The following is a 13,983-nucleotide window of genomic DNA, read 5'->3' as shown; positions in this document are numbered from 1 at the left end:
ACAGAGGCACGTTGCCTGGCAACAAAGGAGCCCAGGGTTCATCACACACATACTACATACATATCAGGGAACCCCCAGGGAGGGCGTGACACTTCTGGGGAAGCTGGGGTATCCCAGTGATGAGGAGTCCTAGAGCTTACCTAGCTTTTCCAGTGAGTCTGGAGGACTGTGGCGTGGGATGCTTCTGAAGGATGGTGTAGTGGCAGGGGAGGGCTCACATTCTCTCAGATCCCTGGGTAGCCCTTATTTTGACAGGGAAGTCTGAAACAAGGTTTTCTTTGCGATGTTGGAACCAACTGAGGGGACTCATAACTAAAAAATAGTGTGTCTGTGTGGGGGGAAGTAAGGTAGGGGTGTAAAAGATCTGTAAGAAAAGATAATGTCCTGTTTTTCCAAAGCCTAAGACTCAGAGTACAAGGTAAGGTGGCATCAGAGGATAGTTCCTTCTGGACTGAGCGCCTTGAGGGCAGGGATTCCATCTTGCCAAGTACTCCATTACCTGCACCAGCACCACCACCCCCATCGGCCCCTGACCCAGTGCTGGACACAGTGAATGTTTGTGCAGCTGCATGAGAGAATTACACGTGGGGGAAGTGCTCCCTGGGGCTGAGAGCAAGGGGAAGCTGACTTCCCCTCATGGGAATCATGGGGTACAGGATGCTGTTGTATAAAGAACAAGGGCTTTGGGGCCAGTTATACCTGTAGTTCATTCATTCATTCACTCATTTAACGAAGTGTTCTGGAGTGATTGCTTGGTGCCAGCCACTGCTCTAGGCACGGAGTACACAGCAGAGAACAAAGAATTCCTGCCCCCGTGGAGCTTAGATGCTGGTGGGAGCTTTGACTCCTGCTTCTGAGGGTTGTGTGATTTTAGGTAAATCACGGCCCCTCTCTGAGACCCTCTCCTTCCTGCATGTGAGGATTAAACGAGCTGACACGTCAAGTCCCTGCAGCAGTGTCAGGCACAATCACCATTGAGGTAGCTTTGGGGAGTGAAAGCTGGGGGCTACAGCAGTGGGCAGAAGAAGCAGGGTTGGCAGAAATTTCTAAAAGTGTGTGTCTCCAGTTGCACCACTGAAAACTGTTGACAATATTCCCTTTGCCTGGGCTGAGGAGGCTGACCCTAAGAAACCCCAGCTTTAGTCTGGCAGGCACGATCATGATTTTTTAGGGGGCAGGGTCTAGGTTACCCCTTATCTACCCTCCTAGCCTAGTATGGGGCAGAAGCCAGTCCCCAGGACCACCTCCCAGCAGGTATCCTTACCCTCCTACCCCTGAATGAAGTACCTGGCCAGTAATCCCTGCTCTGTGGTTGCTCCCCAGACCATCCTCTCCCGCCTTCTCTGTTGACCAAGAGGGTGGCCAGAACAAACAATGGAGCAGATAAGTTGGCTCTGAGCCCAGGACACTAGCCTCTGTTCTTTCACTCCTGGGGGGCTGATGGCCCCCAAGCTGAGGTGAGGGGACAATATCCACACCGTTCCCCACTCTTCCTTTCCTGCTCCAGCCCCTCCCTCCAAACTCCCATGGCCATCTTTTCAGAGCTATCTTTCTGAAAAACCTAGCTGTAAATCAGCTCCCATCTTAATATGCACTGGAAATCTTTGTACTTTCAAGGAACCAAATGATTCATTTCATAAAGTTAAAATCCTCTGGTAAACTGTTAACAGTGATTACTTTTGGGGAGAGGGACTGGGTGTGGGGGGGAGATGTCTACTTTTTATTGTTCTGCTTTTCTGTACTGACATTCTTCACCCTACGGAGGTATTGATTTTGTTTCAGAAACAGCAACAAGGATTATCCGACTTGTAGGATCACAGGCCACTTTGTCTGTATTCTTGGTTCATATTTAAAAACTGAGTAAATGTTATTTAAAATGAGATAAACTTTAAAAAGCCATTGGTATAGGAAATAATTAGCTCTTGGTCTCTATTTTTATTTTTTAAAGCATCCCAAAGTTGAAAAGTTTAGATTTTTTCTTTCAATAAAGTAGGTGCTGGGAAGACCACAATGGAGGTGGAGGTGATTCTTCAGAAAGTCTGGGTTTCTGATTGTGTGCTTGTGATATGGGTGGTGGAACCGCCTCTGCTGTGGGTTTGAGTCACTGTGTGTGTGTGTGTGTGTGTGTGTGAGTGTGAGAGAGAGAGAGAGAATGAGAGAATGCTGGTGCCCAAGTCTGTGCTTTGACTATGTGTCTCTGCATGTCTATGCCTGTCCGAATGTCTACACATGTGTCTCCACCTTTCTGTGTCCATTATCTGAGTGTCTGCCTGTCTGTGGCTCCTCTGGCTGTCTCTTCCCTCCCCCACGCCTGTACCCTGTGCTGGTAACTGGACCTGGGACACAGCCCCCAGGGCTGGCAGCAGAGTTGGCTGCTGGGTATTTTTAGCCTGTAAACATGTTTGCCATTTCAGAGGACAGGGCCGCTGGTCTCAGCCCCAGCCCACTCATGATCATACAGCGAGGAGGGCGCTCCCTGCCGGGGCCAGGTCTTCTCAGGTCCCCAGCCTGGGGTCTCCTTTCTGCACGCAGCATTCCAGAAGGAAGGAAGACTGGCTTCGCGTGGGTAGTGGGTGGCCATCCAGGAAGGAGGATAAGAGAATTCACGGGGGAGAAGCGATTGAGGGTGTAGCCAGAACGCCCCTGCACCCCGTCATTAAGCGTTTAATAAAATCTCCGTGTAGTTAGAAGTGCCTGTGGGAAATGGCTTAAATTTGGAAACTCAGCGTCTGGCCAGTGGGGCGGTGGAGGGAGGGGGTCGGAGAAGAAATAGGTAGGAAGAGAAAAGCGGGGGACAGGGAGGTAGACAGCGGGCTCTGCTCCTCCAAGGGGTGCAGGCCTGACTCCGGTGTCGCTGCAGCGGCCGGAGCAGCACGGTGGCACGGGGGGCACTGGTGACCCTGACTCCAGCAGGTGGGGCGAGCGTCTCCAGACCGGTTCTGTTGGGGGGGGAGGGGCTGAGGGGCCCCCAGAAAGAGGGAAGGCGAGAAATGCGCGCAGCTGCGTGGAGCCTGGGAACCGAGTGAGGAGCCTGGGGCCGAGGATTTGAAGGGTAGCTGCCCGTGTTGAGAGAAAACTCAAAGGTCCGCGTCAGGCTGGCGGTCGCGGCTAAATCACCCAAGCCCCCCAGCCGCAGCCTGAACCCCTTGGTCCTTCCTGAAAAAAATGGGCTGATTCGCAGTTCCAGCTGTGAGGATGAACCTCAGGGAGCTTCGAGGAGTTTCTTGCCGAAGAAGCCACACAGCGCATCCTTTCGGGGTAGATCCAGGCCCGGGCCAGGCCGGGGGGCAGTGGATGGGGGGAGGGGAAGGCAGCACCTCGGACGTGCGGCGTCCCCGGGTCCCCGCGGCCCCCAGTGCCCTCCCAGCAGCCCGTTCCCTGGTGCCTCCAGGGTTGGCCCCGCTCACCAGTCCCAGCCCCGCTTCGGCCCCGCCCGGCCCCGCCCTCTCCCCACCGCTCAGGGCAGACCCGCCCGCCCGCCCCAGCCGGAGTTACAAGAGCCGCCTCCGCGGGCGGGGGCCGGCCACTCGGAGCAGCTTCGCCGCGGGGACTGCACCGCCCGCCCTGCCGGACCCGCCCCGACCGGGGCTCGCCGCCCTCAGCAGCCGCAGCACCGCGACCTCGGGCCCCGCGCTGGCTATGGCTGTGCCCTGGGGCTGAGCGCGCAGGTAGGGGCGCCGGGCGCACCTCGGCGCGATCGGGGAACGGGACTCCGGGAACGCGCGAGGGGAGGTGGGTGGCAGGGCTTGGGCGAGGCGCCTTGGCGGGTGTCACTGGGAAGATTCAGTTCGGCGCAAGGTGGGCAGCCCCGGGCAGCTCGGGGAGGCGACGCGTCGCGCCCTGGGAGCCGAGCTCTGCCTCCGGAGTTGGGGCGCTGCTAGGGGCGCAAGTTGGGCAAAGTTGGAAAATCGCTCCTAGGTGCGCTTTGCTCCAGTCTGTCTTTCTCTCGAGGGCTGACTGTGGTCCCTGCTGCACGGCCGCGCGCCCGTTCTTGGCCTGGTGGCCCCTGTCCCACCCCCTCCTTCTCCGTGGGGCGGTGGCTCAGCGCGCTGCTCCGTTCCTATTCCATGTTTACTGGAGAAGTTTCCGAGATCGCGGCGCGGCCCCTCGGCCCCGCCCGGCGCCCCAGCGCCCCCGCGCCGCGCACCCCCTCCGCCGTCCCTCCCCGCGCCCCACACCTCCGCCCCTGACTTCGCGTCCCGGGTCCTCCCGGCCCCACCCAGTTCTGCACCACTAGCCTCTCCTTTTCTTGCTCCGGGCGGCCCCTCAGCCTCCCTCCAGCTGCCCCGCCCTAGTCTTGCCCCTCTGTGTTCCCAGCTCCAGAAAACTCTCTTCTTCCGCTGGGGCCGCTGAGCCTAGGAGTTTGCAGCTCGCCCGGCAGCGGGACGGGTGGGAGTTGGGGGGGGGGGACATAATTGGGGAGATGCCTGCCCTGGGGTGGGCGGGGAGGGGGGCTGTGCCGCGGCATAGCCCTCGGGACCGCCCCTTCCCCTTCCGAGGCGGTGCTCTCTCCCCAACCCCACTCCCAAACCCGGCCGGGTGGGACGGCCCCCGCCCCAGCGCCTGGCTCGGCGCCAGCAGCCTGAGGAATGTGGTGGTTGGAGCCGGTGACTAATTCAAACCAGAACTCGGGGAGGAGTGGTGAGGGGCAAAGGGGAGGGGGGCGAAGGGGCTGGTTAGGGAGGCGGGGGCAGGAGCCCGGCTGGCGTGGGAGGAGGGCTCAGCTGCCCTCCCTGGCTGGAGCCCTCCTCTCCAGAGACGCGCTCCTGGAGAGGCGGCTGGGGGGCGAGGTCCTGCCGTGGAGTTGGAAAGGCACTGGGCTTAGGGTGTGTTCAGAGAACTGTGTTATGTAAGGCTTTCCCATGCAGGGAGAGGGTGTGCAGTGTGCGAGGGCCGGCCCTCCGCTGGCGGGCTCGGCGCCCCCTGCAGTGTCAGGGCCTTGGGAGGCGGGGGCGCAGCCCTTTGGCGTCTCTGGCCACGAGGGACACGTGGGGTCTGAGCAGGGCTGACTGTGCCGCATGCGTGGGAGGGGAGCCGAGTGGGCAGATGGGGCATCTCACGGCACTAGCTGGGCCCCAGCACCACGTGGGGACAGCTCTGGCGCCTCTGCACGTCGTGGCCACGGAGAATTGTGTGCCTTGTGTGTGTGCCTTTCACAGGGCGTGGCTGCCACCGAGGAGGAGGTGAGGCGCCCCCAGGGAGCCTGCCGCTGGGTGCCCTGCTCTGTGGAGTGGATTTGTGGAAAGGCAAAGTGGGATCCTCCCATGGCAGTGAGGTCCTTAGAGAATGACCTGGACTTTCAGGAGGAAAAGGGACCCAGATATTTACCTCTGGGTCCCCAGCACAGCGCTGGGCTGCCAATAATTGGTTTTGAAATAGTTTATTAGAAGCCAACCTCTGACTGCAGGGATCGCATGCCCTGTGCACAGCCTAGCACATGATAGGGATTGGATTGATTTTGTGGGACACAGTGAACCATTGGAGGGCTGCGGTGACAGGTGACGGTGAGGGATTTCGGGGAAAGGAGGGAGAGACTGAAGATGCCTTGGAAGGCATTTTAGGGCCTCCTCACCTGTAATGGGTCTAAATTCAGGGAGTAGATTCTGCTTTTATTCCCCCTCTCTTCCCCTGCCCCCCATGAGGGAAATCCCTGGGGCAGGGTGTGGCACTCACTTCCTTTCTGAGGCTGAATGGGGCAGCTTCCTTCTCCTTGGCACCCAGGGATGATGGGTTGGGCCAGCACTTGGTTGGTGTGTGTGCAGAGTGGGGAGTAGAAGGGAACCCCAGGCTGAGGGGGTACCTCCTTGCTCTGAGCTGGGAGCTGTGGGATGAGGTAGGGGGGAGAGGACCTGGGACCGTGAGAGCTGGGCTAGCAGAAGTCAAAGGGTCTGGAGTGTTGGCAGTGGGGATTGGAGGGTGTCTGAGCCCCTCTCCAAAGCCCTGTCTTTAAAGGTTATATGCAGGGACATTGTTCAGAGAACCAGGACAGAGAGGGAGCCACAGAAGTCATGTGGGGCTTAGTGCTGCAGCTGTGGGCCCACAGCAGTGATTCAGGGGTCCTGGTTTGGGCAACTTCTTGCAGAGCTAACCCCCCAGAGCTGAGAACTTGTACCAGCCAGACTTGGTTGAGGGGCATGCGACTACAGGTCCAGGGCTCAGAGTGGGACCCAATAGAGTGAACCATGGGAGACCTGTGGAAGGAGAAAGCCGGCATCAGTCAAGGGCAGGGAATGGGCTGGGGGTCCCCGGGGTCACCTTAGTCCCAGGAAGGCCGTGGGTGGAGGTGGCCGGGCACCGCTGGGCTGGATTCTTAGGCTCACTTGGAATTGGCTGGCTGGCCCAGGCAGAGCACGCCACCCAGAGCCTGAGGTGCTTGTTTGAGAGGTTGGGGCAAAGCTGTGGGAGTGGAGGAGTGTGTGGGGCTCTGGGGTGTGGCCGTCACCTTCCTCAGAACCTGGGAACCGCTGGGGGACGGACAGAGAGGCAGACTGGGAGAGCTAGTCTGACTCCTGCTGGGAACTCTCCCATGCCGGCTGTGTCCTCCCCACCACACCTGGAAGCCCCAAGCTTCTCTCCCTGAAGCTGGGCTGACCAGGTACGTGTGCACACGAGGAAAGGAGGTGGCCCCTGGAGAGCGGTGAGAATGGGACGTTTCAGCTGGTGGGTGTCTAGGGCCTTCTGTTCTCCCTCTGACCCCCATGGGCTTTATCCAGGCTCCCAGGGAGCTGGCATTTCCCTGGGCTCCGACCACCCACTGGGCTCCCGCCACCCGCTGGGCTCCCAGGCCTTCCTGAGAACAAGCGGTTTCCTCCAGGCCTGGGCGAGCCCGAGGAGTTGTGAGGACCACATTGGGGGGAGGGGGCACAGCGGGCTCAGCAGGAACGTGTGTTTTGATTGAGCCCCTCTTCCTCCCTGCTGGCCTCAGTCCACACCCGGGGGCCCGCTGGGCTGTTGTACTGGAGGTCTTGGGTCCGGGGTCCCTGTTTCACTGTGGCCTTGAATCCCTGTGACCGCTAGTGTCACAGCAGAGAGAGATATGTGTTATGACCTATGAGAAGGTGTCTCTGGCTGTGCTCACTGGTCCTGGATGTGTCACCTCTGCTTGTGTCTGCGGTTTATAGGGCAGGGGACAACAGTGGGACTCTGTCCCAGTGGTGGAGCTTTCATGGGGGCTTCAGGGGCTGTAGGTAAGGACTCAAGTAAGTTTCTCCGTCCTGGACAGGTTCCAGGCCCTGGAGTTTGTGTCCAGAGGCCCCAGGGAGGGTGAGCACAGCCGTGGGAGTGAGGCTGCGCCGACCCGGGCTGAGCGAGGCTCCGGGCTGAGCGAGGCGCCGCACAGGGCCGGTCAGGGAGGGGCATCCTGCCCGGTCCCCGGGGGCTGGAGCGGAGGTTCTAGGGAAGGGGAAGCGCCTGGTTTTGCGTCCTGGCCGGGCTGGGGGGGGTGGCTCTTTGGCAGCTGAGCCGAGTGGCCTGGCCCCGAGCCCCTGCACTAGCGTGACCCGACCGCTGGGCGGAGAGATCCGCCTTGGTCTTGTCCGCGGGCAGCTCCCAAACTGTAATCTACCCCCCGGGCGAGACCCGGTGAGACAGCGAGCTCTTCTTCACCCCTTGCCCCAGTCAGGAGCACCGCCCCCCCATCCCCCATCCCCAAGCTGCTGTCTTAATCCCAGCCATCCAGGGTCAAGGCCCACTCTTCCCTGGCGAGGTGGCCAGGTGTGGGGACTGCCCGCTGGAGAATGGAAGCTGCCCCCAGTCCCTGCCGCAAGGAGAGGGGAGTCCATCTTGGTCAGGGGAGGAAGAAGGAATCTCTTTCCCTGCTGGAAGCTTGAACTTGGAGCGCTGGGGCTGCAGGAGTGGGAGGGGCCAGGGGACAGAGGTGGAGAAAGGCGGCTGGGCGGAGCCCTGAAAGCGGCTGGCTGGCTGGCGGGCTGGCTGGAGTGGGGGTGGGGGGCTGCCCTGGAAGTCGAGGGGCAGGAAACTCTAGCGTGATGGTGAGGGGCCAGGGGAAGGGGCTGACGCGGAGGAGAGGGCTGGAGTGATGAGGCTGGAAAAACTTCCTCCAGGTAGGAGGTGTGGGCGGGGCCAGCAACCCTGGTAGCCAGGGAGGAGCTAGGCGGGCGCACGCGGTAGCGGGAGGCACGGAATCTGGGCACCAGGTTAACAGGTATAGGCTCCCTCCATGATGCGCAGGGCCTGGGGCTGCCCAGACAGGTGTCTGTGGTGAGCTGGGGGAGGCAGGGGCTGTGGGCCTGCTCTGGGCTGTGAGGAGGGGGGACTAAGGAGTGTGTCTGCGCGCCCGGGTTGTGGGTGCTTCCTTGTGTGTCTTTCTTTGATTGTTTCTCCAGTGCCCATGTTGCCCGTGTCTTGCAACATGTTCGTCAAATTCTCCCTGATAATTCGACCTCCCCAACACACACATCCCATTCAAGTTGAAAGTGCCCCCTGGGGGTGTGCCGTCCAGAATCAGCTGACCTCAAAGTTCTTGGTGCCAGCTTAGACTCTGAATATAACTGCGCAGTGCTACTCCAGTTAGAATGGGGCAGGTTGTTTTCCAGACCAAGGTCTGGCGGCTGCATATGTGGAGGTCCATTTGGAGGCTTCGGCCCTGGAAGAGGGGCGCCCTGTATTCCTCCTTGTTCCTCTGGACCTGGGATTTCCCAGTAAGTGGAAATGTTTGCCTTGCTCTGCCGGTGCCTGTCTCTAGAGTGGGCCTGGTGCCTGCCAAGCCCCAGAAGGGGATGATTCTCTTGGTCTTCAGGGGTCCAGAGAGTCTACAGGTGAGCTGGGTTCTGGGTGGCTCAGGGTTTCTGACTCCTGGGGACACAGCGTTGATGAACCTCAGAACCAAAAGGGCCCTCAGATCCTGGGCTCCGGGATGCCCGGGACTCTGCCCATTCTGGGTTAGCTGTCTCCAAGCTGGGCTGGGACAAGGCTGGTGTGTGGGCAAGGAAGCTGATGGCCACTCACCCTTCCTCTTGTGCTTGTGGAGCTTGATGCGCGTCACTGCTTCCTGGGGTCTCTACCCGCGCCCCTACCCGAATCTCAGCCCCTCTCTTTCTGTGTGTTTCTGTCTCTCGGAGACATCCTCCTCGCACCATGTCTGTCTCCCTCTGGATGAGCATGGAGGCCTCTCCGCCTTCCTGTGGATGTGTCTCTCCAACTCTCACTCTGCCCCCCTCCAGTATAGGTCTCTCGGTCTCTCCCACCCGTGTATCTCCCTTGTGCATCTTTCTCTGTGGTTTCTCATCCTCTGTGTGTGTTTATTTGTGCCTTTGTTCCTGTCAGTGGGTGAAGAGGCCATGGAGTCAGAGAACCCCGGGCTTGCATTTCAACTCTGTCTCATACTCAGGCAAGTCATTTTACCTTGGGGCCTATTTCCGCACTCTAAAATAAGGATATCAATTCTTAATCACATAGGGTTGTTTGGGGAAGGAAGGGGACCCCTTGGTGCCCCAGGCATGGAACAAGCACAGTCCTGGGGCACCATAGGAGCTCTGCAAAATTCTCTTTCTCTCCCCCTGGGGCAGGGGGGGCTGGCAGTGGCGGTTTCTTTTAATGTGGAGCTTTCTCTTCCTTTTTACTGCCCGGGGAGTGTTCAGGAGCGTAGATGGCCTCTCCGGGTGTGTCTCTCTTTTCTCCGAATATCCCAGCCCCTGGTCCTGGTTATAAGTGTTCACAGCTTTCCCACTGGTGGAAGTCTCTGGCTCTGGTTGTGAGTCATCTCATTGTTCTGAGCTTGGGGACTGCTTCTCCCTGGCCTGTGTGCGTGGTGGGTTGGTTTGCTCGTGTGCTGGGTGGAAGTTTCATTGCTGTCAGTGTCCTCTCCACCGTGGGTGGGTGTGCTTCTTTCTGCCTTGGAGTGTCACCTCCTATGTCCCGCCTGTGCTGGGCATGTGAACCAACTTCTGTCCCTCTGCTGTGTATCTTGACTTCAGGGTCGGTGCGCGGAGGCCTTGAGGCCCGTGGGCCTGACTCTCGGGTGTGTGTATGTATCAGTTCCTGTCATCTTGACACTGACGCTGGCTGCGAGGTTGTCTTTGGCTGCTGCAGCAGTTAGGCTGGGTCCCCCTCCCTGGCTGTTTTCATACTGGCTCTTGGGCAGAAGGGGCTCTGTTTCCTGGGAGCAGTGGGAGAACATGTTCCTCTGGAGGTAGCACCTGGCGGAGACCATCTTCCTGGGGCAAAGAGTCTGTTTCCTGGGCCTTCTCCCGGATCTGCCTGGGCGTTGCCCCCAGTCTGCAGAGGTGGCACGGGCAGAGCCCTGCTGCTCTGCACATCCTCTTTGCGGTTTTGAATTGTCAGGGCAACTTCGCTCTTCTCGAGCTGCTTCTGGCCTGAATTATACTCTGTCCCTGCAGCCTCAGGTGCGTGTCCTCTCTGCCTTGAAGCTGGAGTGGCCTCACCATATCACTCCTTTTTTGCCCTCCAGGCAGCCCTGTGTCTTAGAGGGTCTCCACTCCAGCCCAGCCCATCACGAAGGTTACTGTGAGCCAGTGTCGGGTGGACTGCGGGCAGGGAGCTAGCAGTCCTGGGTTCTAGGGCCCCAACACTCCCCCATTCTCAGGGCTCTGGACCTCACTCTCCCCGTCTGTAAATAGCAGGCGGTGCTGTCGCACAGGACTTTGCAGCGGTAGAAATGTTCTGTACCTGCGCTTCTAATACGGTAGCCCTGAGTGGCTGTTGAGCTCTTGAAGTGTGGCTACTATAACCAATGGACTAAATGTTTAAGTTAAATTAACTTACATTTAAGCAGCCACATGTGGCCTAAGGTTTCTTCCACTCCGAGTGCTTATGCCACTTGACTGAATGTGCGGAATTCCCCAACGCTCCAGAGACCCTGCTTTGGGTAGCAGCAAGGCGGAGCCCCCAGCCCCCCGGGTAGCTGGCTTCACCTGACTTGTGCGGGAGGAGAAGGAAGGCCCATCTGGGCTCGGTACAGGCCCCAGGGGTGGGCGAGATGGAGGGCTGGGACCCAAGTGCAGAAGATAGGCCCTTGCCACCGTGGCCTCGAATCCCCTATCAGCACCCCCGTGTCCGGCCAGGTCAAATGAAAGAGGAGGGGAGTCTTTCCTGGCTGTGCCAGGAGGTGAGGCCTGAGGCAGAGCAGGCATGGTGGTTGGCAGCCCTGCCTGGCCGGGAAGCCAGCGGGTGCCCTGCCAGGGCCAACCTGCAGCCTTGGGCCCAGCGCCTCCTCTTCTCACGGACTGTGGCCCTTTCTCTGCTCACGATGGCCTCCTCACTAGCCCCAGGGGTTGAGGCATGTGGCAGGTCCCTCCTGAGCCTCCCAGCTGTGCTTCCCGGGGCTCCGGGCCTGGGACTCTGTGCCGAGCAGCTGGCAGGGAAGCCCAATGCCTCTCACCGGGCCCCAGCCCCTCTGGCACCCGGGGGTCTGGCCCGTGAAGCACTTGGTCGATCGGGTTTTAGGCCTGACCCTTGGCGTGTCTGGAGCTATTGCGGCCGCAGTGACTCACTGGGGAAGGAGGGAAGGTGGGGCTGAGATGTGGGCGAGGGTGAGCTGTCTGGCTTGCTTCCCCATCGCCGCCTGCTGGCTCAGCACCAGGATGCTGGGCTGGAAAAAAGGGGCCCTGCTCAAGGAGGAAGAGGGGCGTGCCAGTGCAGTCGGTGGCTTCGGAGATCTGAGAAACCCTCGGGTGGAAGCCCTTTCCTTCCCTGCCCTGCCTGGCTCCTTGTCTGCAGGGCTGGCTTCTCAGTGCTGGACGCCGGGGGAAAGCACCATTTCAGCTCCAGCTTGCTGTTTCACTATGGGTAGGGTCAGCGGGACTTCCGGTAGGAAGGGACGAGGTGATTTCCACAGCTCACACCTGTGCCTACTGGCTGCCCGCTGGCCTCCTAGCCGGCACCTGTGCTGACATAAATACCGCGTGAGCGGGTGCAGGTGGTTGGCGAATAGGGTGTCTGCGGCTGTCTTCACCGGTGTTGTGATCCGCCTGACACTGGAAGGCCTAAGTGCCTATGAATGTCCATGAATCCCGTCCTCAGAGGCAAACTCAGCACCTTCAAGACTCCATGTAGATTTCATTCCCCCAGAAGTCTCCCAAGCCTTCCGGGACATTCAGAGGCTAAATTGGTCACGCCCAGAGCACCTTGCTCATAACTTATATCCGGGACAGGAGCTAAGTCTTTTAACTCTCCATATCTGGCACGTGGAGTGCATTCAATAAATGTTTGGAGGATGCATGAGTGAAGTTAGGTAATAGCCTGATGAAGTGTACAGTTCAGTGCTGGGCTGAGCTGTGTCCGTCCCTTGCCAGTTTCCTCGGCAGAGTGTCCTGTACAACGTTGGACATACAGGAGACGATCAGCATGCATGTATTTATTGATTGGTTGGCTAATTTCTGAGTGTCAGCGGACTTAGGGCGGAGCTTTGGGCGAGGTTCTCCACGATTTATAGCACCCCCCGCACGGTTTCACAGGCGTACTTCTGGGTGTCTGGAGGCTGGAGGCCTGCCTGGTGTCTTCCCCGGCGCCTCTGCAGCCGACAGTTCATCCTGTGGCTGGAGGGTGTCTTTGCTCCTCAGCGCCCGCACCTATGGGGGCCTGGTTTCAGGGCCCAGCAGGTGCAGCCAGATGGGCCCTGACTCACCACGTCCTTGAGGCAGCACAGCTGGACCGCAGCCTCTTGGGCTTGGGCCGGTGCTGGGGGGCCTGGGGCTTCCATTGTTTGGCCTCTGCCTGTGGCAGGGCTCCTGGAGCTCCCAGCTGGCGAGTGTCCCCCTGGTTCTGAGGCCGGGGTTAGGGTGACCCAGAGTCACTCACCGTCGGCCACTGGGGGAGGGAGGGCACCACCAGCCCTGCTTGCAGGTGGCCAGCGGCCCCCAGTGCTGGAGACTCTGAGGAGGGGTCTCGCACCGGTTAGAGCGGCAGGCCTGATATGGCATCGGAGGAAGAGTTACAGGCTCAGAGCCCAATAATAGTTGCTCTCTCACGGTGCACCCCTGGCCGGCTGGCCTCTCCGAATCTCGGTTTCCCCACCTGCACTATGCGGGCAGTAACATCTCCTGCCTGAAGCTGTTACAAAGGACCTAATGAGAATGTGGATGTTGGGAGGCTCCGGTGGGCCAGAGCTTTTCTCACATGCTTTCTCTCGCTCCTTCAGTCCTCATGGGAATTCTTTATTGTCTCCATTGTCGCAGGTGAGGAAATGGAGGTTCAGAGAAGTTAAGTGACTTGGCCCGGGTCACGCAGCCGGGAAGATGCAGGGCCAGGATTTGAATCTGAGTCTGGCCTCTTCCAAACCCCCTTCCTGTGTTCCCAGGCTGGAGAGTCATGTGTGAATGGAGTTCATGACAGTAGCGGGGTTGGGGATTTGGTTTGGCCCGGGGGGGGGGGGGCAAAACATCCAGCCATCTCTTGCACAGCAGCTGGTCGGGGTTTCGACAAGCCGACTGCTGAGTGTGAGCCTGATTGTGACCTTCTCCCTAGGCTGTGTGACCGAGATTCCCAAGAGAGAGACGCTCCGAGGAGAGGAGAGGAAGGAGGGGCGGGCTCCTGGCAAGGCATCCGCTCCTGAGCCACGTCCTGCGAAGGTCAGTAGGAGGGAGGGTGACGAGGGCGGGGGAGGCGAGAGGATGGGGAGGGTAGAGACCCGGAAGGCACGTGCTGTCGGGAGGCAGGGCCGGGGGGGACAGGACGAGGGGCTGGTTACCTCCGCTGCGGTTGTGTCCACCATCCACCTTGGGAGCCCGCCCACAGTGGAGGCAGGCACCTCGGAGACAGTGCCCCACGCCCAGGGGGATCCCTGGTTTCCTCATCCCCTCATGCCCCCACTGCTCCGTTTCCTTACCTCATCCAGATGGAGAAGGAGGAAGAGACGACCCGGGAGCTGCTGCTGCCCAACTGGCAGGGCAGTGGCTCCCACGGGCTGACCATCACCCAGAGGGACGACGGCGTCTTTGTGCAGGAGGTGATGCAGAACTCCCCTGTGGCCCGCACTGGGGTGGTCAAGGAGGGTGAGTCGCCTCG

General features: G+C 59.7%; 1 protein-coding gene across 5 annotated transcripts in view; it reads left to right on the top strand.

Annotated features, from left to right (window-relative positions):
- Positions 1–3,512: 3,512 nt before the first annotated feature.
- Positions 3,513–13,983, top strand: part of AHNAK (AHNAK nucleoprotein) — a 99,827-nt gene continuing 89,356 nt past the window's right edge. For 4 of the 5 annotated variants that reach the window (XM_036859800.1, XM_036859801.1, XM_036859803.1 and 1 more), the window contains exons 1-3: positions 3,513–3,668; positions 13,444–13,547; positions 13,814–13,970. In XM_036859800.1, the coding sequence (XP_036715695.1) occupies positions 13,814–13,970 (157 nt within the window). In that variant the 5' untranslated portion in view covers positions 3,513–3,668; positions 13,444–13,547. Of the gene's footprint in view, positions 3,670–13,438; positions 13,548–13,813; positions 13,971–13,983 lie in introns of all 5 variants that reach the window. The other variant, XM_036859799.1, reaches the window with a different exon arrangement.

The sequence above is a fragment of the Balaenoptera musculus genome, chromosome 8 (assembly GCF_009873245.2).
Source record: "Balaenoptera musculus isolate JJ_BM4_2016_0621 chromosome 8, mBalMus1.pri.v3, whole genome shotgun sequence".
In the NCBI taxonomy this organism is placed as follows: domain Eukaryota; kingdom Metazoa; phylum Chordata; class Mammalia; order Artiodactyla; family Balaenopteridae; genus Balaenoptera; species Balaenoptera musculus.
This window is presented reverse-complemented; position numbering and strand designations above follow the sequence as displayed.